A 25,513-nucleotide genomic window follows, 5' to 3' on the forward strand; every position below is an offset into this window, starting at 1 on the left:
AATGCAATAAATCCATCCCTTACTCCCAGTATCTTTGACTGCGTAGGATTTGTATTAGCTATGCTTAGTTCTCTGCGCGTGGGAAAGAAATGCTAAGTTTCTTCCATCAGCGTGGTTACCCTCAGACACAGACGCTGCCTTCAACGCGGTATCTTCAATCTCGCACGAAATGGCTCTGAAACCCACTAGGGCCAAGCAACGTGATCACGTCCTCCAGTACTCACCACCTTCGAAGCATTCCGGTACGTAATGTACCTCCCTACAGCCCGTTGGTCGCTGGCCCTCATCCCCAACCACCCACCCACCAACCCACCCACCCTACAACCTGCCCGCCCATCCAACTATGGATTTGGACGGATATATCGCGGTACTGCATCGGAACGCCAACGACGTAAATCTTCAATGAGTGACATGGGGAGCGCAAGTTCAAATGCTGTTGCTGCTGCACCAATTCGAAAGGGGTGTGTTTGAAAGTTTTGCCCAATGAGTCCTAGATGGTCGAACGCTTTACTCAATACCGCACTGAACTGGAAACAAGTCAGTCGGCTTCCGTCAAAGAGGATACCACGTTGCCTAGGGTGCATCAGAACAAATGCAGGCAGTGCTTGGACCGGGCAGAGAGTCTGATCCATAGCCGCAGCTAATTGGGTGATTTGTGGGGGACCTGATTGGTTTGCTTTACTTCGTTGGAAAGTGATGTCAACGGAGTGCCCTGATTTTGGTCAAAGCAAAAGCGGATATCCTCAATCTGCAAGACAGACTCCTGGACCTCTTTGTTCGAATTTGCTGCAAACTCAACAACACGCATAAAGCCAAAGAAAGCACAGAGCATTACTGCTTGGAACATAATGCTTTCGTAATGAGATGTGCACATCAGAGATAATGAGTCATCAATACGGGACAGAATAGGCAAGGAAATTGGCATTTTCAAATCCCGACTGGGGATATCCCGACGTGCACGCTCTAAAAACCTGGAAATTATGAAATCATTAGTTGGGTCCGGCCAACCATGCACTTTATGAAAGTGAACCGACCCCGAGACATAAAGTGGAAATTGTGGAAGGGGACAGACTATGTGGTGACAACCAAGCTACAAATTCCCGCCCTACAGGTATAGACGCTGGAAGTTGTGGAGTTCCCACTGTGTTGCAAAAATCTGCAAAACGCTCGCCAACCGGTTGTCATATGCCGTATGAGTGTGGGATACCATGCCAAGGATAGTAAACGCCTTATCTCTGACCCTACTACACTTGGGGAAGAAAAGGTAATTGGGTCATGTGCAGTGCCGGGGGGGGGGCACAGAACGAAAACGGTCCACCGGAAACTGGGACACAGAATCAGCAATATCATTATGAACTCCTGGGACATGGACAGCCTTAAATGTAATATTGAAGTGAAGGCACCACAATACAAAATACACAAACAAGGTGCATAATCTTGGGACACTGAGAAGTGTGGGTATTAATTATATGCACAACAGCCATGTTATCTGAATGGAAACGTACCCTCCTGATGCATAATTATGCATCAGGAGGGGAAGCCCAGCATTGCACTGCAACCACAATTGGGTAAAACTCAAGAAAAGCAATGGAAGGAGATGATGAAATAACTGATGGCGGCCACCGCCCTTGTGCCCATTGCCCCTTTAAGTATGCCCCAAACCCAATACCCGCTGCTGTATCGGTAAACAACTCCAAAGGTTGATTGGATTCCCACTCAACATCCCGAAGTGCAGAAACTCCATTAAATCCGGAAAGGAAATCTAGCCACATCTTCAAGTCCTGTTTGGCCCCTACTGAAAGCCGCACTCTATGATGGGGCTTAGTCAGACCTTGTGTCAGTGCAATCAGACGGCGAAAGAACGCTCTACCAGGTGCCACTGCCCAACACTTAAAATTTAGCGCACCCACCAAGGACTCAACTTCCACCAAATTGATCTTCTTTCTATTCAGCAGTACCTGTGCAATTTTGTCTCTGAGTGCGACAACTTTAGCCTGTGGGACACGCACCTGCATAAGCTTGGAATCAATCTCTAAGCCTAAGTAAGTTATGACTTGCTGTGGGCCTTCTGTCTTTTCCAATGCCAGGGGACCCCAAGCTTTGAGCACACATTAGAAAATTCATCTAAAAGATACTTGCATCCCATCTGAGATTTGTCCACAAAGAAAACGTCATCTAAGTAATGTGTGATAGCTGCTGACTTGGCAACTTGACAAATGCAAAACTCAAGAAATGTACTAAATTTTGCAAAAAGAACACATGAGACTGAAGAGTCCATTGGTAAACATTGATCATAGTAGAATTTGTCCTGAAATGTCCTAAAACCTTTGTCCTAATATGTCCTAAAACCAAGCAACTCGTAATCGGCTGGTGCCACTGGAAGCCTAAAAGCGGGGTTGCGAGCCTGATAGACTGAAACTACTGCCAGTACTAGCGGGGTTGTTGTTGCTTGCTGCTGCTGTTGCTGCAACAGTGAGCCATAGCTCTAATCAACAATACCCCAGCCAATGGGCCTATGGTATCATTAGAAAACGCAACTAAACTAGCAGTTGTACCTGGCCCAGCAGCTGGTTCTGCAATAATGCTTGGTGCACTTGAGCTTCTCCCTGGGTTGTCAGCCTTACTGGTGTGCAATGCTTGCCAAACAGTGGTCGGGGTAGGGCTTGTAGGAAGACCCTCCACCTCCCTGAGTGCCGTGCTGGATAGCTGAGGAGGCACTGCCACTGAAGATGGTGCCAACGGCGGTGTGGGCATCGCAGAAGGAGCCCAACACGTCAGCTTCAGCAGCTGTCGCGCTGGCAATGGCTTGCGCCATGGCTCGTGATGATCGCCGTAGAGGTTGCTGGCCAACCCCAGCAGCCTTTTGTGGCCGAGGCCTGTTAGTTCCAGCCTTTTTGCTGGCTTTCCCGCCACTGAGGCATCGTGCTAGTAATACAGCTCAGTCAGTGCTGACCAAACAACAGCAAACAGGATTCGCCTCCTCCGGCTAGATTTCAAATAAGAGGTCTGGTCCCGCTGAGCTTAAATGTCATGCAATGTGATCATACACACAGGTTCAGCACACTCCTGCTTTCCAACCACACCCTGGCCTCAAAGGTTCCGTGAGGTGACTCGTAGTAACTTTCAGATGGACGGCACACAACTATTTTTTTCCAAAGTCACACTTGTCCAGCATTCTCTTCTCCCAAGAAGGAGAGGCCCCAACACTTTAGCCCTCCAGATAGTCTGTGCTTGCAGTAATCCTGCAGCCTGCAATGCACTGTCAACCACAGCAATTGTGTTTCACAAAAAGGATGATGATCCCAGCTTGGACCAGAATGACCAAGCTGCCAGTCCTCATAATATTCCACAGAAAGAATATTCCAATTGATCCTGCTCCCAGAATTACTCCATACAGAGTGTTCAAATTGACCCAGCTTGCCCAACAAGCTGTGACAGAATGATCCTCACATGAGAATTTCCATCCTAAACTAGCATTGCCTGACAGAAGTAAACTGACCCCTTGCCTGATTGGCTAAAGCAATGAACTGTGATTGGCTACCAGTTAGTGCACAGTAACTCTGATTGACCCACTTTATGAATAATTAGTGCTAGAATCCTCTTCAGAATCCACCTTTTGTGAAACCTTCAATTTTCAAACTGTCATAACTGCAAGAAAGGGGGACGATTGAATGCAAACTGGTGCAGATTTGTGGGGATCTGTTGCAGCTTTCTAGAACCCTGAATAAAACCACACAAGGCAGTGCAGATTTTACAGCATTTTTCTTCTAACCGTGGAAAGCTGCATACATGCTTGTGATCCCACCTTCTGCATAAAGAGTTGAGTTGAGAGCAGTATAACATAGTATAAGTATAACATCTGCCAGGAAGTGTGACAGCTATTTAGGGAAGTGCACATAGGCCTACGTGCTTATATCTAATACAGTAAGATTCTTCAAACCATGCAAAGCAACAGATCTGTGTTCAACCAAGTATAAAGGGTTCTGTCAAAATACATGCATTGTGACAGAACCTCTTATACATATAAAGCATTACATTGATCTCCCCTATATAATGGAGATTAATGGAATTAACATGGATTTTTATGCGTTCATTCAGAACTGAATCTGCTTGCCCTGACGAAGGTACCCATTTACTGAAAGCTCGGCAATAAGATAATTCAGAACACTGATTGTGTAATTATATTTTGGTCAATATTCTGATTACGGCACTACGCAGCCCTTTCATATAAGTCTTAGTGAACAGTAAGACTATTTGTACAAATTTACAATCAATGCATTTCAAGCAGAACTTTATTCAACAGATCAAACGACATGCGTGTGTTTTTGTTTAGGAAACAAATAATGAAAACTATTCAGAATGACACAGCTTTGTATTACATGTCATTTGTTGCCATAATGTGCTTTAAAATGGACAAAGTTGTTGCCTATACACTGAAACTAAACAGTTCAGGTAAGAAATTAAAATTTGAAGTGACTTCAACATTCCCAGAGTAAAGGCCGTGTGAGTGCTCAACCATTCGTGCAAGAGAGAACCAGGCCAAATCTCATTTCTTTTTGTAAATCCTCTGCAAACCTTTCATAAAACAGAGACGGCTAAGGTTTTTAAGTAAAGCTATTTCAATTTACAGCCTAAGAAGTCAACATCCAGTCGTTTCTTAGGACAGTTGATACATTACCGAATGTGTATCGGAATGGTGACATTCATGAGCCTATTCATTTTCTGGTACTGCAGGCTTTTCACCATCTTGCTTGTGAACTCATAGCTTGAGATATGGAACTTCAAGATTGAGAGCACTTTTTTCAGTTTTCACATACATATGACCATATGAATCCAAAATCTGAAGACTAGCATAAATCACTAGTACATGTGAAGACAAATGGTAACGTCCATTGATTTTAACAAGCAAACTGATTACAACTGGGATTGACAAATGTTTTGTATTGAATTAAAACAGAAATCCCTTTTTTCTCATGTGAATATTATGAACATTTTATAACAGCTTTAACAAAAATGCACATGCATATGGATAAAACTCTGTATTCCCTTCCAGTTTAACAAGATAGCACAGCCTCATTTTCACCTACATATGACTATGTTTCAAACAAAAAGAAATTCAAATTGACTAAACAGTATGTCGAACTTTACTTCAATGACTTTTCCATATGTACAATTGAATGACTCTTAAGGAAATGTGTCAATTAAAATTGTTATTCTTATCATTTAGCATAACAAAACATGGTGAAAAGCTTGACTGTAGCAAATTACAAAATAAATTGAATCTAGTTTCAAGCATTTCTAAGTAAATCAAGCAGTACACCTCAAATAAACTGGTTAAACTCGAAATGGGCTTGAAAGGTTGTTTCTGACTGCTGCTTCAGTTAGCCATTATGCAACTTCAGGTCAACTTGGTTGCGATACTGTAGAAGGTCCTGGCATTTTGCAAAGAAGAGAGAGAAAAAGAAACTTATCATTGGAAAGCCCAAATCAATGTAACAAACATTTGTACAAATACCATTTGGCAAACTACCAATAAATGAATGGACACCCAAATTCAGGATCAATTCTGCATCTGAAGGGGGCAGCTGAGGAAAATAGAGCACATAACAATTTCATTTAACAACTATGGATCGGGAGTGGCTGATCCCTTACAAAATTTAATTAATATATTTATAAAACCTTAATACTTTAAAGTCAAGATGGTAAACAATAATTCAAATACACATATTTGTGATATGAAATTATGATGGCATCAATTGAATTTAGATTATTTTAGATTTATAATTATCCTGTATCTCCTTGTCTATGCATAAATTTATGTCAACTCCCATTGACATCTTGAATGTGAAGTGAAAAAGCATGCATTCCCTGTTGTGACATTCTGACATCACCATATGTCACGTGACACTTATAAACCATGACATGACTCATTGCAACTTTTAATCAGGCTCATCACATAGCTTATGATTTTTGTTTGAAATTTATGGCACACAAGATACAAAGTTTTAGCAGACCGAGTTTTCCACTACAATATGTCTTAGCAAAAACTCAAGCCAAGTTATGTTATTAGCTGAAATGACATTTTTCAAAAATCTTTTCCTTTGAATTCTTTTTCAGGCAAAACTGTCTCCCAAACAACTTTTTTTCAAAATATGGTAGGTTGTTTGGAAAATTTTGAAACATCAAAACAACATCTTCACAATGGTAATTTTTTAACACACACATTACGTAAGCTCTAATTGACACACACAAAAAACAGTGGCTAAGTAAAACCTATACTCATAATTACATATACGTGACACACCTCATGACACCACAAGATTAAACACCTATCTTTCATATCTTGTGAAAGAAAACACTGGTTTTATACACAGTATTTTCATGCAACTTAAAGTAAATACTTTATACACATAGCTTATTACACTGCAATGAAATCTAGATAGCATCAATGAATGTCAAGTGGCACATCAGCAGAACTGAATTCTGTGCAGGCCAGTATCTCCAGAAATGAACGTATGAGAGAGATGAAACTTTGCACAGACATTTCATTGGAGAGATGGAGATAGAATTGAATACAATTTATGCTGATGCTTCTAACTGAAACCTGGTCCCAAGCCCACTTTGTCCCACTGTCCACAAAGAATGATTATTCAGCCAACCATGACCATGTGTGAAGAAGTAACATATCATTGGAAAGTCGGGATCTGCAGCTTTAAGTTACTACTAGTCATTTTGGTCTGAAACTAATACAGTCTCCACAAAATTCGAAATAAATTTTGTTGCTTTTTATTCGCTCTGTACCACAAAGATGATTCCAGGTTGTCTTCAACCTGAATCTAGGTTGTCTAAAATCATGAATTAAACAAGTTTCAAAATAGGGCAGTGGCCAGATTAATTTGATTTTGATATTCACCAAAAATGACAAACCGCACCATGTGAAGGGTTTTCATAGAACAAATCACATAAATGTCTTCTGTTTCTTATTTGATGTTAATTTAGCACTATCAGACTACTACTTAAGTTACTTTTAGCAACTTGGAAGGTCTTACTTCAAAGTTGTGTGGCAACAAAACATGAAGCTTGAGACAAAGACAGTCAAGTACTAGAAAACGACCCTAGCATGTAGGTAGACGAGCAATTTGGGTGAAATCCTAATGTCAATGAGTCACGTAACATTTAATATCGGCAATAAATTAATTCCCAATAATGACAGAACTGTAACGCTGTTTGTCTTCAGTGTTAGTGTGTAGGTAAGTGGGAAATGTAACGTGAAATTGTATAGACATGACGTCATCACCGGTCTTGTAACATCATATCAAATTTGCACATTTTAGCCAGAAATAGGGTAATAGAAAGATATGTGTTGATGGGTGCAATCTTGGTATGAAGGTGAACCAAGATGAGTTACAGGAAAAAATTGAGGTGTCGTTGTGATAACATATCATCACCGGTCACGTAACGCTATTCAAAAGAAGCGCACTTGAAAGATGTCGTTCAACAATGGAAGACATTTGTGTCATTTAGGGCTTTCTAACATCTGTGTGTAACTGAAAACACACTACCCCCAACCAAAAAAAACATGATTCTCAACACTGACCTTTCTTTCCAAGCTGAATTACTATAAAAGCCATCATCTGTCTAAAAATTGTCGTTGAGTGCAGCATGTGAATCAGTCAAAATTATGCCCTGATGATACATGGGACTAGATCCGAAAGGTTATTTAAATTGCTCCGCACAGCACGGTACATACTATAATCATTCAAGATGCAAAGGTTTACCGTTATGTGATACAGCTGGCAATGGGCCTGTCTTATGCCATTAGTTGGATAGATATCAGCCAGAATGGCAGCAAATTGTGGGTTTTAACGTTCAAGTATGAATTTTGGCATACTTCAGAACTATGGCCTAGGAAATGTTTTGTTTTGGGGTAGGTATTCAAAAACAGACCTCTCGCACATTCCTGTGGGGGAGGAGTGTTCTGCTTTCAGCCTAGCCCAAATAGTCACTAAACATACCAATCCCCAGGGGGGGGTGAGAACGCACTACATCCACGATGTGTGTTAGAGGACATAGAAACCTTGGGTACTATAGAGCAGACTCACAAGATCATGAAGCTGTTAGGTAGTTCCAGTGGTGGTCCGCCCTGCTGAAGAGCCCTTCTGTGGTGACATGATAGATGTCAGGACAGCCCTTTTATGTGAGGAGTCTTTCTTTCGGTGAGGTAGCATGTGGTGAATGTTGATGAGGTCTTTCAACATGCTGCCTTGCATATCTCTTCCATTGTATTGCCTCGGAAGTAGGCCCATGAGGTCAAGACTGCCCGGATGTCATGAGGTCTGATGAAAGGTTGAGTCTGATTGTCCAGGGAATTTTGCCAGTCAGGGTTGGCAAATTTGATGGATGAACCTGCCCACTTGGCTACAGTATCTCTGGTCTGGTTGTACTTCAGAGGTTCTAGTCCTAGCTAGGTACCATTTAAGAGTTCAGACTGAGCACCAAGGCTTGTCATCTGGGGTCCCAGTGTGTTTAGTAATGGCCGGCACAAAAAATCAGGAGGAAGAAAGGACACAGACTGATTCTTGGCAAGGAATCCAAGGGCTGGGATGAGGCAAACACCATGGGGTTCCCATCGGATATGGCCATCAGCAGTGGATAACGCTTTTAGTTTGCTGCCCCAACGTGAGGTAGTAACTGCTAGTAGAAATGCCAGCTTCACCGTCAGATTGAGTAGTGATACTTTGCTGAGAGGTTTGAAGGGGGGACCGACAAGCAGATAAAGGACAGCTGACAGGTGCCAGGAAGGAATCAACCTTTTTTCGGGGGGGGGGGGGGTTGCTGAAGAAACATCCCTTGGGAAGGTGTTCAAGGGTGCTGTTGTCAGAGACAGTCAAACCATCCTGAATAGATGCAATAGCTGAACGGCTGAACTAACGTTCCGGATGGTTGACACCTGTAGGTTGACTTGAACAGATGCATGAAGAAGTAGGCTGATGTCAGCCGATATGGAGAGTGTTCATTGCCCAAGCCTGCAGATGGTAGTATCTGGTGCAGAACACCAGCAGTTGGGCATTTTCCGCTGAAGCGAACAGGTCAATGTTCAGTCCAAGGAGGCCGAGCCATGCATTGGCGGCAGCCGACTGTTCGGAAGAGAGGACCTTCATGCAATGTAAATGATTGTGGATGTGATCCGTTGTTGGTGAAACTATGCCCTGTTGGAGGTCGATGACTGCTCCTAGGTACGTTGGACATGGAGTGGGAATGGGCTTAGACATCTCAAAATTGATGATAAAGCCCAAGTGGCTTGCGACATTGCAGGTAAGAGGACTGGATGACGCTGTCTCGTTGAATGATCTGCTGATGATGAGCCAGTCGTCGAGATATTTGAATAGCATAACGTCCTGCTTTCAGAGATGAGCAGTGACACTCTTTTCAACCCTTGAAACACTCTTGAAGAAGTGGAGAGGCCAAAGGGAAGAGCTGTGAACTCGAACAGGTTTCCATCGTACAGGAAGTGCAGGTACTTGGAGCTTCATGGGTGTATTAGGACATGAAGGTATGTGTCCTTCAGGTCTATGGAAGAGGCCCAACAAGGAATTGGAAGAGACTAGGAAACTGTCCATAGCATCTCCATGCAGAATTCTTCAGGCTGAATGAACCTGTTCAAAGGCTTGAGGTTGATAATGGGTCTCAAAGTGTTTGGCTCTTTTTCAGGAGTGAGAAAGAATGTGGAAATGAGGCCCTTGTTCATCTTGGACTTGAGAATGCGGCGGATGGCTTGCTTATGGAGGAGCGAGTCTATTTTGGACTCCAGTGCCTCTCGCTTGTTCTGTTGGAAGGAACTGAAGTTGGACGGATAGGAGGTACAGATGGAGGGGTGCTTGTGAATTTGAGGGAATATCCATAGCGGACAGTCGCAAGCACCCAGCTGTCAGAGGTGACTTCTCCCCAGAACCCTGCGAAACCTTGAAGTGGCTCTGTGATGGGTCCGGGAACAGAGGGCGGAAGTGAATCTGCATAGTCAGTGGTGCCTAACCCGATTCAACAGGGGTAGTGCAGACTGGAAGTTTTTCCACTAAAACTCTTGAGAGACGACTAAGGTATGGTGACCATTTAGGTCACCATCCAGTAATGGAAGGGCCCCCCGGTAAGCTTGTCCGGTAGCAAAAACCCCTATCATACCGGACCCACTACCGGACTTGGAGACTGGTCTGTCAGTTGATCAAACACTCATCCATCCTGGAGTTCTATTGTTTGTTGTTTGACTGGCACAATCTAACCCAGAAGAAAGCCCTATCACGTTTTTCATGCTCTCCACTTAACAATAGAAACCCTTCCCAAGCATTCCAAAAAAGCTACAGCCCATGTGGTTTTTCACACAGTGGAACCGTACATCGCCTGGGTGTACGTAGTAACAATGGAGCCTCCCTCACAGGCACATCAAAGCCCCTGCCATGTGGTTTTGTGAACAATGCCCCCTTTAAACCACCACATTTGTGAATATTTTGCTAGCCCCGTGACTCTTATGCATGTACCCCTTGTTTGATACATCTACTCGTGAGCTGTATTCTTTTGGTTTTAACAACCCCTGAATAAAAAAAGGATGTCTGAAGTCACTGAAAAAAAGAATTCCTTCAAAAACCTTTGAAACCCTGAGTTAACTTTGCCATTCCTGGATATAACAATTCAGCTTTATTTCCAATTCCATCTCTTAATTTCAACCAAATGGGTTTTTCACCGAAAATACAGTTACATGCCCTCAAACATAAATGAACTCTACACTAAGTTGAAAAGACTGGGCTGTCTAAAAGTTCTTATCTAAGGTTTACTTCTTGAAGTGGTACATTTTTGCTTAAACTCCTACCAAATCTGCGTGCATTGCTTGCTGATTAACTCAACAATTTTACATTTATAATCAGTGTACCAGTCTTTAAAGTGTGGATATTGCATTTTTACCTGTTGGAAGCAAGCATGATTGCTGCCAGTACCACTGTAATTGACTTGGCTGGACCACTGCCCTAAAGCTCCTACCCTTCATGCAAGCCTAAGTGCTATGTACCCCCATGTTTGCAGTCCAATCGTGGATTTTTTGTAGTGGCCATGCGACCGATCAGAAGCAAGCTTTGTGCTTAAGCGGCGCGGCTAAAGCCTGGTTTCTGCCGCCTGCCCAATTGCAGCTGAAGCACTAAAACGAAAAGAAATGATCTTGTGTTCAAACAGAAAAACCTTGTGCCTGGCACTGGCCAATTAAACAAGCACTGTACGCATCGCGCCGCGGTGTGTGAGAGAAATGTCACAAAGTGTACACAGTTTTGGTGGTTTCTGTTACACTTATCAGTGGACAAGAAAATTTTACGTACATAATAAAAACATGAAGAATTTGTTGTTTGATATAGGTAACAACCACTTATAACGTTTCCAATAGCCACTGTGGGGGCTAGTAGTGTTTCGATCCTGTTCATGCATATGTACATGAGCAAGACTCGGGAACTCTCATTGGCTCGAAATTTGGATAAGTCGAATTTTTTATCAACTGAGGTTTGAGTTATCAAACGTGTAGAATGTATAAACTTTTCCTATCATAGTATAACAAGTATACACTTGTGTATATACAAATCCTTTGTCATTCAACAATGAAGTTGAAAAACGTTAAGGCTTATTTTTGTTAAAAGGTATGTCCTTTAAGCAAAAACTGCAGATCTTCCACGCTTACGTACGATGGTCCACCTGCCAGGCAGAACATAAATGTACTCATCCAAAAATAATGTCCGGACCAAACCCAATCCATTCATGGAGTTCCCTTATTGCATGCAGCTTTACACGTGAAAAATATCACACCTCGATGCAAACACTGGCACTGCATGCCATTGGAAGTTAAACATCCTTTGTTTTTCGTGTTTTCTTAACATCCACTACTTCAAAAGAATTGAGATATGGGATATTATAAAGTTTCAATCTACCAATCAGTTAATTAATAGTCGAAACAATACAATCTGCCTTGAGCAAGCAGCAGGAATAACATTTTGGCCAACTCTTGCTAGTCGACTATAATCCGGTAAGTCTTCTTTTGTTCAGCTCTTGCTGTTCTCTGAGGGGCAATAAATTGATGCTCCTCACTGACTTCAAAGGGCACAGGTCAGACAAGCCTGTTTACAGGACTAGGGCATGCTGAATACCAGCCTGGCTCAATACCGGACTGGGTAGGTTTGGGCCCTTTCCATACCGGATCTAAATGGTCACTGTTCCTCAGAGGGCTGAGAAGAGAAGGTGCGGCCACTGCTCGTCTGCAGGCTGGGTGGACGGAAAGGTTAAGATGAACTGGAGTCCCCTTGATGCTGAGGTCTGAAGGGTTGAACTCGACGATTATCAGTACGGGACTAGCGAGAAAGGGCTAGTCTGGAAGTTTGGAGAAACTAAGCTTATCGGTTGTGTCAATCCGCTTAGCTTTAGCCTCAATCATTTCCATGAATTTCCTGGTGAAAGAGGTCCTTGCTGTAGAGAGGGAGCTCCTAAAATTTTGACTTGACTTCCTCATGGGGGATATTTATGGAAGTGGCCAAGGCACAGATCCGAACGAACTGCTCAATTCTCCAGTCTAGTGAGGTGGCACTTGATGGAGGCATGTAATGGGGCCTCAGCTGGGGGAGGGTTAGCAGGCAGGACAGAGACCTGGATCTTATCCTGCAAGAGACAGAGATATGTTCAGTTGGCTGTGGAGGTAATGTCTTTGATGTTGGGGGATGAATCAAGATCTGCTTGAAGCTGTTCAGCAGGAAGAGAGGCGTCATCTGTTGTGCCATGGTTCTGAGTTTGAGCCTGGAGTGAGCTGTTGATGGAATCCAAGCCCAGATAGGTTGAAGGTTAGAAGTTGTCATGAGAGGGTTGGACTGGCGGAGTCGGATGTGGATGTGGATTCGGGTAGAGTTCCATGGGCAGGGGCATCCGGAGCAGTCGCCGGGGGAGTGGGGTTAGACTTAAGGTTGCTGGCTATTATAGACAGAGTCTCCCAGATTGAGTGGACTGCCATCATTAACTCAGCTGAAGGAATGTCTTGCTCATAAGAAGAGAGAGACTTCTTGTGCTTGGGCCCTGTACAAGAAGATGAGGAGACTTTACGCTTCTTGTCTACAGGTGATGCGATGGTAGAACAGATGGGTAGAGTCCGTAGAGCCGGGGCGTCAGAAGCCCATCCAGATTACAGATCATACAGATCATGTTATTTTGGCTGAGAATGCTTTGAAAGAGTAAAAGAATGTACACGTCTTAATTTAAGCCAAAGTCTATTTTAGAAGTTCTATCCATGTTGACATCTGTTTAAGGTTCTGTTGTTTCCAGATACAAACACCATTTCTTTTGCGATATCTTCCACAATCCGTCCAAACATTCTGACTTCCTAGTCCCAGAAAACTGAATGAATTCAACTTGCTTTATGAGTTTCCATTGATTTGGAAGTTTACCATTTCCATATAAAAGATCTCTGGCGACTTGTCTACATTAAGTAAAACTTAATTTAGGAAGACATGATTCCTAGGATTACTTGTATAATATTATTTTACTTAGGTTTTTATGATATATTACTTCTAGCATACATTGAATAATTACATTCCCTTGACTAAAGTGAAGAGAGGGATATTTCCCTCTTGTACAAGTTAAGTCTTGGAATTTGCAATATTCTTCTGTGTTTTATTACCTGATAAGTTTCATTTGACTTGATCCACCTTTATCTAGTTTTTACCATAGTTCCATATATTCAGTAGTTAGTTTTTCTTTATTCTATTTCAGTTCTTATTCCTTTTGCTTTAAATCGATTTCATTGCCCAGAACTTAGACATTTTAATGTTTAATCTTAATTAACTTTTACCTCCTGATTATGATTCACTCATATTTCCCGGACTCAGACTTCCAAAGTTTGACCGCAACAGTTGTAACCTTGTAATTCCTAAGACACCGGTCTTGGTATAGTGTCCTTGTAGCACCTTAGTCATTTCTGTGTAGACCAACCCACACACACAAATGAGGTACCCAGGTGGACGAAGGCAATGACCGGCACTGGTAACCATGACAACCTTACACACAGTGTAGTGTTTTAAAGGGAAATTCACTTTTGATAGTCCATAAAACTGTTTTACTTAGTATAGTTAGTATTTCACTCCACTTGGCTACTGGACTCCACAGAGACTGTTCTGTTGTCTCTGTGATCTCTCCTTGCATTGAACCTGCCACAATTACATATTCATCCCTGTCCTGCTCTAGGCAAAGACACCGCTAGTACTGAGGCACTAAGGTAACCTCAGTGAGCCTATTGAGCTGCATGTACTGCTGGACAGGGAGTGACTTGAAGCGGAGTCGCATGCATTGTGTTCCCCACACCTGATTTATCCAAGCCAGGGAAGGAGAGACTGTGCAATCGAGTCCGACACACCATCTGCACATAGCCAATGGTCCTCAGAGTTCATCCAAGCCCCCTTGAAACGCAAGTCCTTCAGCTGCAGGCTCCCCAGCTTAGTGGGGAACCTTTGTCTCACATTCAGTTTAAATTACACAGTACAAAAAAATGACCTAGTCTCGTGATTATATGGGTATACTCTACATTATCAGACATATTGCAGAAAAAAAAAATCCTCCATCCTTGAACTACAGGGTTAAGGTCCTAAACTAAGAGTTTCCCACTGGGTAAAGATGGAAATGACGGTGACCTCAAGGATGTCATAACTGATTTTTTTGTAATAATCTTTTATTATTTTTCATATTATAATATTCTGTAGGACCCAGACAAGCTGTTTTATCACAGCTGAGCGCTGCTGACAAGCCCCAGCGAGGGTCTGTCACAGATATAGTATCTCAAATTGTTTCTTCCTCTTCTTCAAACTCTTCTAAAAACAAAAACAAACAAAAAAAGCCTCTGTAAACGATTTTCTCAAGCAGGATTTAATGGCCACTGTGCAGGCTTGCATATTCACCAAATCTGTGTTTGGAAAACTGTTGAAAACATGATGACATCATCACACTTTATGATTGTTTCACACACTAAAGAAGGACAAGTAACATTAAATTCCTTGGGTAGATTAAACTTAAGCTATTGCTGATCATATATTTGAAGATACCACAGGATGAAATCATCAGCTGAATTTTTATTTAATTTTGAATTTTGTTTATCATATATATAGACAAAATAGAGCCTGAAAGTAAAAGGTCATGCAGCGAGCTTCCGGAACCCTGGCATGGTCTGCCTATGGGAATTTTACGTTTTATTTTACGATAATTTTTGGAAGAATAATTCCGTACTGAAACCACCCCATGAAACACTCATGTTGGAATTTTACCTGTGTCTTCCTAAAGTAATATTTTGGAAAAAGTCACCAGGAGATGGGTAAAAAAGGAATGTTATTAACAACCTTTCATCCCCAGTGATATCGTACCAAGGTCTCCTTGTTCATACACGTTTGTTTTCACTCCGCGTGCTTTCTTGAAAACGAGATTGTAAAACCTTGCAAAGATTTACCTACCTGCAGTCGATGGGTTCCAGATTCCGTTGAGTTGACATTACGCAGTTGTTGTTAGCAAAGATTAGATAAAATATTAGAATCTTTCGTAAAAGTAGAATAATGCTTTGTGTTTATTACCTTATCCAAGTGTGTAAAATATTTGATCTGTTATCGGCTTTTACCCACAGACAACCATAAAATTTCAAACCGTAAATATTCATTGCGTACGAGACTGCCACATTGCACTGTTCTTCATATATTTAGATTTTCGGACGTGATGGCAGTTTTTGGCAGGATACCTCTCTTTTAGACCAGGTAATTAAGCATATTTTAATATTACTTTGTTAAAATATTTTTCAAAGTCCTTTTTCCAAGTTGGACTTTTTAAGAAGAAACTGAACAAAAAAATATTACAAATTCTAAAATCTTTGCACATTATTTTTCCTATCCAAGGGTTCCGGAGGCGCGCCATCAGGGGTCCACTTTCAGGCTCTATTGGACGTCATGACCTCATTGACTGCTTTTAAAATTATTTTTTGAGTATTGAATTTACATAAGTCAAATTTACATTTTCCGCTCATGCTTTCTGGCATTTTTCCAAGTCCAATGATTTTCTAACTTCAAAGATATTGAATTCTGTTAAGAATAGGTACATGAATCCCTTACTTAATAGGTTTCATGCATGCAACAATTTTGAAAAACACCTTTATATAATTCAAAATTTGAAGACATACACATTCGAAGAGGATAAAATTGGTCATTTTCACATACAAAGTCCATGAATACGGCTAGGCGGATATGTGTATTTTCACACACCCCCCCCACACACACACAAGGTAGATTTATGTTGCCACCGAAAAACCATGGCTCAAAAGCCATGTATTTTGTTCTTAAGCAGTCATACAAGTAATTCATTTCAGTGGAAAAATTACACCTTTAACATTTGTGTAAAAATGATGCAACAATAGAACATATACTGGTAAATGTTTTGAATTATTTTTCAAAATGTAGTTAAATTAACACAAAGCAATAAGGAACAAAAGTGGATGCCCCTTGAAGAACACCTGGCAGTTCACAGGCTAATTTTCTTGTACACAAGTCTGAAGGGCCTAGTAACTTTCCAGCATGATAAACTTCCCTAAACATCCAGTAGGTTAACTAGAAGCTGAGTACCAAACTCCACATTCATGACATTCATTCCTCTTCACGCCAAAAAGGACTGCTACAAATACTCACTTATTCTACGTACAGTCCTTGAATGGAACCAACTCCCTGACTTCAGCTTGGAAGTTTCCACTGTCAGTACTTTTAAATCCAGTCTACTGACCCTGGATATCATGGCCTTTTTAAATTGCTCCCAGCCTCTAGACTAAATTGTTGTCTACTGCCAACACTATGCCGTTGTGTTTATAACCCTCCAATGGTGCTTGCGTAGTATGGAGCAGAAGCAGAAGAACTTATGTCCCCCAAAAATAAATGAATAAATAAAATTGAATATCAAGAACAAAAAAAAAAACCCTACAACAGCTTTGCTAAATCAAAATGCATGTTTTTGCTAGCACATGTACTTACATCAAGGACCATGCTTTTCTGATATTTTGACGACCACAATACATATGAAGGCATTATGGAAGCTTGTGGTGGAAACTATGATCTTTAAAAAGACATTATTTATGAACCTTTTTGATTTATAAGATCATTAGTCTGTTAGTCTGTAAGTTTGAATCTTTTGAGATAATCTGACACTGTCAATATAACAGACACACCTGCACCATGAATACATTCTCAATGCATATGCCAAGTTTCAAGTAGATCTGAATTAGAAAGTCAAAGTACACAATGAAAAAACAATAAAAACTCAAAAATTAGTAAAATGATCCAAGTGAAAACATCATTGTTACACTTCATAAACATATATTATCATGTGTGACCAAGTTTGTTTTGACTGAAATTGTATAGATGATGCCATGATGTCACAAGTTCTAAAATTCTAATCAACATGCATGTCTATGAAGATTATCAAGAAATATGCAAAATGGAATTTTTAATTATGTGAATCTGGTTGGCTAGAACAAATCAGCATGTTTGAATAAAGTGGATTTTAATGTATATTCTAATATTGATAGAGGCGTTACAGCTTTAGAAATATTAAAAGACAGACTTAAAATGATATTAACTTACTTTGTCTTTTTGTTCACGGACACTATCCACAGCTGCTTCCTTGTATTGAGTATCTCTAGCAGGGTCATCAATGGACAACCTATTGCCAACACTCTGAAAACAATTTGTTTTTATGATAGAATTTTGAAACATTCAGTTGGCTTGTATTGTTTTAGTATTTTAAGTAACCGTTAAATTTACCATTAAAATACCCCACAGAAACAAACTACATGGGATAACTGACTAAGTGCTTATAAATGATTATGAAGATGAACAAAGAAATTGACGGGAGCAGGAGTTGAACCTGCAGCCTCTGGAATTCTATACCAGTGTTCTATCAACTGAGCTATCCAGCCCTACGTTGGTGGCTGGTTCAAATCCCGCTCCAGTCAATTTCTTTGTTCATCTTTATAACCACGAAAACAAATTAGAACTAGGGTTTTGATAAAAAATGCTCACAGAAAATTCTCAAAATTGAAGCTTTGCAAACTTGTAGTTTCTCCTTTTCTCTTTTAGAACAAAACACCTGACAGTCATATCCCTGGACTTGCCGTTTGCTTCATTTTCAGGATTACTAATTTAGGGCCTTCAGCACTTTGCAGTATGTGGCTGATATCCATGTAGGAAAGTTAAGTGGGGACCTGCTTGACTTTATCCATAATGGAATACAGAACACTCTCTATGCATGGCAGCTCCTCATTCGACAAGGTGAATGTCACGCAGAAATTGCGCGCTTTGCACTTGCATGCAATCAATGGGATTTGTCTTCCCTGCGACTGTGCCACCCTCTTTGTCACAATTCGATAATAACTCAGTCTGCAACTTTCCTTTCCATCCAAAATATGCACTGCACTACATTCTCCTCTAATTCATCAAAATTATCCATTTAGATTGATGTGTTTTAATCATAGTTTGCCAGTTATTTTCTATATATGTCAAAAGAGCTACATAGAGCTTTTATTTAAAACACATACATGCATAGGCTGACATATTTGATGCACATCACCAAAAAATGTGTGCTGACTGGCTGGGTGGATATGTTGAGTTTTGGTGCAAACACGTGGTGGCGCTTGTTGCGTTCTGCTGGAAAATGCCATCTTGTGATATGTATTTCATGGGTTTTGTCGGATTTTGCTTGAATGCTGATTTTCAATTCGTGATCCTCAGTGCACAAAGTATTATATGCAATGGATCTATCAGATTTGTCAGAAGTTGCATTTATTGGTTTTGCAAATGAACTCTTCACATGTATATCTATATGAAATTAGTTCTCTTAATTTAAAATGTAGCTTTGACAGGACACACTGTACATGTATTTCTCATATCCATCAAGCTCCAACAGTTGCATTTGTAATATTATGATGTCACACATTATCAAACAAAATTTGAATCAAGCTTTTGTTGATTTTTGTACACTGTGTATGTGTTATTCAAGTGCCAGAGAACCTTAATAAACATGATTGAGTTCATCAGAATTGCCGCAGTATATATTCCATTATGATTTGCTGACATTAACCTATTTCTCGTTTGTAAAAAAAAATGGATTTTAGAAATTTGTAGAAACCATACAGCATCTCTAAGTGTGTTACAACTGTGTATCAAAGTAACATAAATGAAAACTATGTAAGTTTCTTGAAGTAATAAATGCGAAGATTTCCTTCAAGGGAAAACGTTTGTCAGCCATCAGTTTTATTGTATTATTTCTGTTAAATTGAAAGTACTTCTTTAATTAATACAGAAATGATATTCTGTGTCAGTGGCATACTCCTACCTGCTGTGGAAAAAAAGAAGTGTATGCTCCCTTCCATAGGTCCATTGGTGTGCCAACTTTGAGATGATGAACATCGACTTCAGACATCGGAGGTAAACCTGTTGAGAATCAAAAGACTATGCTTGATGGATATGAATAACATTTTTTTAGTAAACATGATGTATACATACATCAGGCCCCACCAAAGAGTTCCGCTTCTGATTATATGCCTTTCCAAATACGGCCTGCAGGTCAGACATTTTATTTCGGACAATTTCTTTTAATGGGGACATTCAATTATGTTAGAATTACTGCCTTCACCATTTCCATGTGTGCTATGAAAGCTAGAAAAGAATACCGATAAAAGTGATAACTCAAATCAATACTTTCCTTACTAATAATGTTTACACTCCATATATGAAATATATGAAATGTGCATGCCAATATGTACAACTATGGTACAACACTATTTAATCACAATGGGAAACTAGCCAAAGGTGTCCCCATACTTTGAGGTAGGCATGTGTGATGCATTTTGTTGGTTGAGCGATGAACATTGTGTTGCAGCAGGAAATTTTGTGGAAAGGTATTCTCTTCTAGTTCAAGTAGCACAACTTCAAGATAAATTCATAAGTGGTGTTCTTCAAACACTGACAATACATACATTAAGAATAAGTTCTGTCAATTAACTTGCAGAAGTCTCTGTTGAAACTTTTCAACCTGCAACTGCATGCAGTGCACATTACAGTGTACATCGATTGGTTGCTGCACCCATCATGCCTTCTTTGACAAGTTTGGTGTGTAACCAAGCAGGAACCAGCATAACATTGCTCCAATGAGCATTACTAAGCATGTTTTCATCATTTCCACAGTGAACAGTGAAGGAAACTTGTACATTTAAAAAATGGAATTTTCTAAATAGAGAATGAAAGTTAAGGCAATCAAATGTAAGCATTTATAATAATTATGATCTGGATTACCTGGGGATACCTCCTGCATACATAGATGTTATTAGCAAGAATGTATAGTTCAAGAAGACACAAATGTGACCTGGTTGGAACATGAAATTATTGCAATATATTAACCACTACCAGCCGGGGACTCCGAAATCGGAGCCGTATGGTTTATATGTGTGGCCGGGGTCTCCGACCTCAGACAAAGGAAACAGGGCCCTGTAACAAAAGACCGTACTCCGAACAAAAGACCAGGCTGCTGGGCATTACCGGCATTTTTCGCTCTCAAAAGTGGTGATAATCCAGCGATATTTTGAAACCGTATACCAGGGTTTGGGGCATTTAGAGCAAGCGGATTACCACCGGGGACAAAAGCTCTCCACCACCGCAGCGATGAGCCACACAGCACCACTGCATGCTAATCTGGCCCCTATTGAAAAGAGGTCAGCAGTGCACTGAGCCAGGTTCGTGAACAAAAGACAGTTGTATAACACCGCACAATCTGGGCTCTGTTTACAAGGCTGCAGGCCTGGCTGAAATATTCGGGCATCAGTGAAGGTCACCTGTCAACTTAGAGTAGTGCCTAAAGATTACTCCGTGCGGCTATAAACGACCGTTAAATGGAATGATGAATTGTTGAAGGATTTTGAAAACGGAAAAAATGATAGTCATGCCGGCCCAGCATCAACGTTGAAAAATGCCCCGGCACAAAGTGGTTAAAAGAAGTCCAGATCCAGAGGGCCAGTCCTGAAGGCCTAGAAAAGATGGCCTAAACAACACCCACTCCATTTCAACCTGGGTGGGCAGGTGCACCTACCAAGTCATTCCTCTATGCAGTCGAAACAGAAGCAACAGAAGAATATAATGTTGGCACTCACCAGCCCACCGTTACTGGACTGTGACCTTGAACATCCGGACCCTCATGGATCCAGGTGGCCACAGATTAGTGACCACCCTCACCACCGCACTCCTCTCACTGCTACAGAGCACCTTTGCTACGACAATGACATTGCTGCACACAGCAAAAGTCATCTTGCTCTTGAAATCTCAATCACCGAGCTTGGAGGTTATTCTTTCCTTCAGGAACGGCTCAAGGAGGAGGCTCCCAGGATCCATGGCACTGGTTTGGCCATCAAGACATCTCTTCTTCTTCTTCTGCCTGAGACCCCTATTGGTCTTTGTGAATTCCTTATAACCTCACATGTTCCAATTGAATATCCCCACCTTCACCTCCACAAAGGCTGTGAAGGACGAGTTCTATGATCTCATGGACTGGACGTTCAGAGCAATCTTACAGACAAACTGTTTCTTCTTGGTGACTCAAAAGTATGGGTTGGTTCCAGCCACACGGCATGGGGTGACATCATTGGCAGACATGTAGTCTATTCCGTTAATTCTAATGGTCTTTATCTCCCTAGCCTGTGTGCAGACCACAACTTTGTCATCACTAACACAATGTTTCAACTGTCAGACAAGCTGAGGACTATATGGATGCACTCTCGTTCTAAACTGTGGCATCTTATTGATTATGTCATTGTTTGACACTGTGATCTTCAGGACGTGCTCATCATCCGAGTTCCGTGTCCCCTGCATCTGCCACCTGAAGATCAGGCTCCCAGTCTGGAAGCGTCCAGGCAAGGGGCAACTCAACTGTTGTACCCCGCAGAATCTCAGCAAACATCAAACCCTGTGAGATAGCCCAGAGTGTGAGGACTATTTCCTATTCCCCACACACACCAACTCATCCTACGACTCACCCATAACTCATCGGCCACTCCCACTGTCAGATCACTTGCTGAGCAGTGCATGTAGAGCACCCTTTCATCCTCTATCCAGGAGGTGCTATTGCTACACTAGGATACTAGGAACTGCAATTTCAAGAAATGACTACTATAGCCTGTGTATAAGTAATTAGAATTTCTGAAGAAAACTTTTCACCGAATGTCAACAAATACACAAAATTTACAGAATGAACCACTTCACAAAGTAGGGAAACAACTTTCTTCATTAATCGGGAAGACAAATTTTTTGCACCAGTTTTTGATAAAAAAATTTATTCAGAAAGATTGCATAATTTTCTAACACATTTAGAAAATGAATACTTTTGAAATAGGTTCTTTTTGGCTGATGTGATTACTGCTTGATAACAGAATGTGTGTTTTTTTTAATTTAGACAGTAACTGTCCAAAACTGTGTCATCACAGTATACCATTATTACAAGGTGAGGCCTCCAGTGACCGTACCACCAACTCCTCTTCACATTGACCGCAGGTACACTTACTTACATGAAAGCATCAATTAAGTCTGCAGGATGTCTCTGGTCTGCCCATTAGGTATGTGTCTCACAGACTCTTTCACTGATATTTTGGAAAGGGTGGAAAGGTAACAGCAATCATAACCGGAGATCCTGTCCCAAGCTACCCACCTTGGCCAGCTCCACGCAAGAAAGCTGGTGGCATTGTTATTATTTGTTAATATGTAATAGAAAACTCTAATGATACCAAAATAGTCACTGAATGTACACTAGCACATATGCTAGGAAGAACAATTTTATTTGAAAGTTGAAAATTAAAAGTTACTGAGGGCTGATAACCTGAAGAGGTTATTTTTAGTTAGTCCAAGCACACAAAAGGAGTCATTATGTAGCCAAAATTGCAAAACTCAGACGAACAAAAATCAATTCACTTGTAAAGCTTTATTTTCATATTTATGTTCACCTGCAGAAAGTGTCCCTGCCAGGAAAAAAGCAGAGTACATGTAGTCGAATTGTTTGTGGAATCAACATTCAAGAGTTAGCCTGATTTTATCAGGTGATCCAGAACCATTGCACCAACTGTACACGTGTTGACAACAATTTGTACTTTTTCTTTCAGTTGATACACACATTAACAGCCAGTGGTAACAGTTGATGGATTCTTCTCCACATGGAAGATGTTGGTCATAAGACTGTGACAGGCATAGCTAAAAAGTGCTGTGGTCCTTGTTTCCTTTGGACATGGATACACATACTGCTTAAGCTGTGTTGCAAAAACAAACATAGCTTCAAGTAGCATTGAATTTGAAAGTTGCAGATTTTTGATCCAGGGAAGCCACTGTGAAACATGCTTCTCATAAGTATCACTGCAAGAATTAAACATGAGAAACCTTCACCTCAATTAAAGTTACTGGGACTTTGTAAGCATGCCTCCTTGTTCAGCAAGTATGAATCATGTGTTTTAAGGTAACCTTATGATGCATGTTTACCTTCTAAGCCAATGTGAAGGATAGACACACTCCAGTTCAAACTATAGATGAAGATGAATTGTTTTTATTCAACTTTTGCATAAAAACCATCTCCACCAGCACAATCCTGAATCCACCTTTGAATTTCAAATACATACATTTTTGAATAGATCAACAACATAATGACATAATGCAGTGTTTACCCCTTTGAATTGTGGGTAAAAAGTGGGGATGTTGCAGGAACGCGTTGACGTGACACGTTATGTGCACCATATACTATATGGCGTATCGACCTGACACAAAAAAAAAGAAAAAAAAATTAAAATTCCCTATTATCGTCCGAAATGGTCCATGTGCACTGCTGTGTTCCATTGTTTTTATAAAGCACTTAAGGAACGCCAAAGCTGCGTTTTCTTAAACTTCCACGGGACCACAAAGGGGACAGATTTCCGTGAGAAATAAGGCCAACAAAGCGAAGTCCAAGTGGACCTCTGTATGCAGTCTACATTTTGTAGGCAGAGACAAAACTTATGATGAACCAGATCCAAAGATTTTCCTGTGGACAAGTGAGTGGGAGGAGGTTATTTCCCGACAGATTTGGAACTTATCCAAATCTGTCACCTTTTGCGGTCCTGTGGAAGTTAAAAAATGCAGCTCTGGCGTTTGTTAAGTGCTGATCAATGCAATGGAACACAGCAGTTCACATAAACCATTTTGGACGATAATCTGGAATTTTTTTTTTTTATGTCAGGTCGAAACACCTGCCATGTGGTATACGTAACACATAACGGGTCACATCGACACGTTCCTGCAACATCCCCACCTTTCACCCACAATGCACCCCGGTAAACACTGCATTACGTCATTATGTTGTAGGTCTATTGCCTCGGAAACACAGTTTAAACTTTCACCAATATTATGTCAATGAGGTTAATTTTCAAATATGTTTGTGATTAGTGAAGTACAGTGTCCTCCTTTTTAACTGAAAAATCAATTGTTTTATTTTGTACTTACGTGTGCCCCCTTTCAAGACTTCAGACTGGACTATCCTTTAAGCACAATAACAACTTAGTACAAGAAGACCTATAAACAGAGCCCTCTCATTTCAAACACTTATAAGCTTGCTTCTGTAATATAAGCTTCTTGGCTTCTTTTTGAAATTTTGAATTTGATTTTGAAATTGATTATTCTATCAACGACTCGGTCTTCTTATTGACACAAATATACTAAAGGACATAAATACTTATTTTCCTATTCTAAGTTTAGTGATTGAAAGTGAAGTAATTCTGCACCTTTTTGTTGGTTCCAAATAATTCTAAATAATTCTAAATAATTCTAAATAATCTCCTCGACATGAGATTGTTTCAGTTCACAAGTAAATCAGCATACTATATTTTTTTTAATTTCTCATACCTAATTATTTCAGTATCTTTATTGAAAAAAGATCCTTTGTTATTTTTCTGCCTGCATGCATTAGTTTCACCAATTACCTTCAACAATCAGTGACTTAAAAAAAGAAATCAGAACTGTATGATACAGGACAACTTCCTTGCACCCATGTCTCTTTTTCTTCATACTGAGAAGTCTGTAAAGCAGTCGGCGACCTTCTTGCTAGCAAATAAGTGTGGAAATTTTTGTGACCTCAAGTGTCAAGACACTCCATTCAGCTGATTAATTTTATCACTAATATGTAGGTTTACCTTATGGTTTTAAATCTCAACAACTCAAGAAACAACATTTTACAAAAATTAAATAAAATGCAAAACAAATATCAACCAGAGTAGCGCAACAGGAATTTACTTAAAATACAAGGCCCATCAGAAGACCAGGGCCAAATTTCATGGCACTGCTAACAGAGGCTCCATGTAATTTCATGGAGGCAGAAGTCAGTAAGCACAATAAAAGGCATGCTTACATTTTAGGGGAAACAAACATGGAAATCTTTG

The 25,513-nt window shown here is 40.6% G+C and overlaps 1 protein-coding gene across 4 annotated transcripts in view; it reads right to left on the minus strand.

The window, feature by feature from the left end:
* Positions 1 to 4,274: 4,274 nt before the first annotated feature.
* dync2li1 (dynein cytoplasmic 2 light intermediate chain 1) overlaps positions 4,275 to 25,513 on the minus strand; it is a 119,327-nt gene continuing 98,088 nt past the window's right edge. For all 4 annotated transcript variants that reach the window (XM_087147645.1, XM_022255281.2, XM_022255282.2 and 1 more), the window contains 3 exons: positions 19,414 to 19,511; positions 17,664 to 17,756; positions 4,275 to 5,432 (listed from right to left, as the gene is read on the minus strand). In XM_087147645.1, coding sequence (XP_087003771.1) covers positions 5,382 to 5,432; positions 17,664 to 17,756; positions 19,414 to 19,511 — 242 coding nt within the window. In that variant the 3' untranslated portion in view covers positions 4,275 to 5,381. The remainder of the gene's footprint in view (positions 5,433 to 17,663; positions 17,757 to 19,413; positions 19,512 to 25,513) is intronic.

Source organism: Acanthaster planci, linkage group LG01 (assembly GCF_054643075.1).
Source record: "Acanthaster planci isolate LZ-2023a linkage group LG01, COTS_SCS, whole genome shotgun sequence".
NCBI classification, from domain to species: Eukaryota; Metazoa; Echinodermata; class Asteroidea; order Valvatida; family Acanthasteridae; genus Acanthaster; species Acanthaster planci.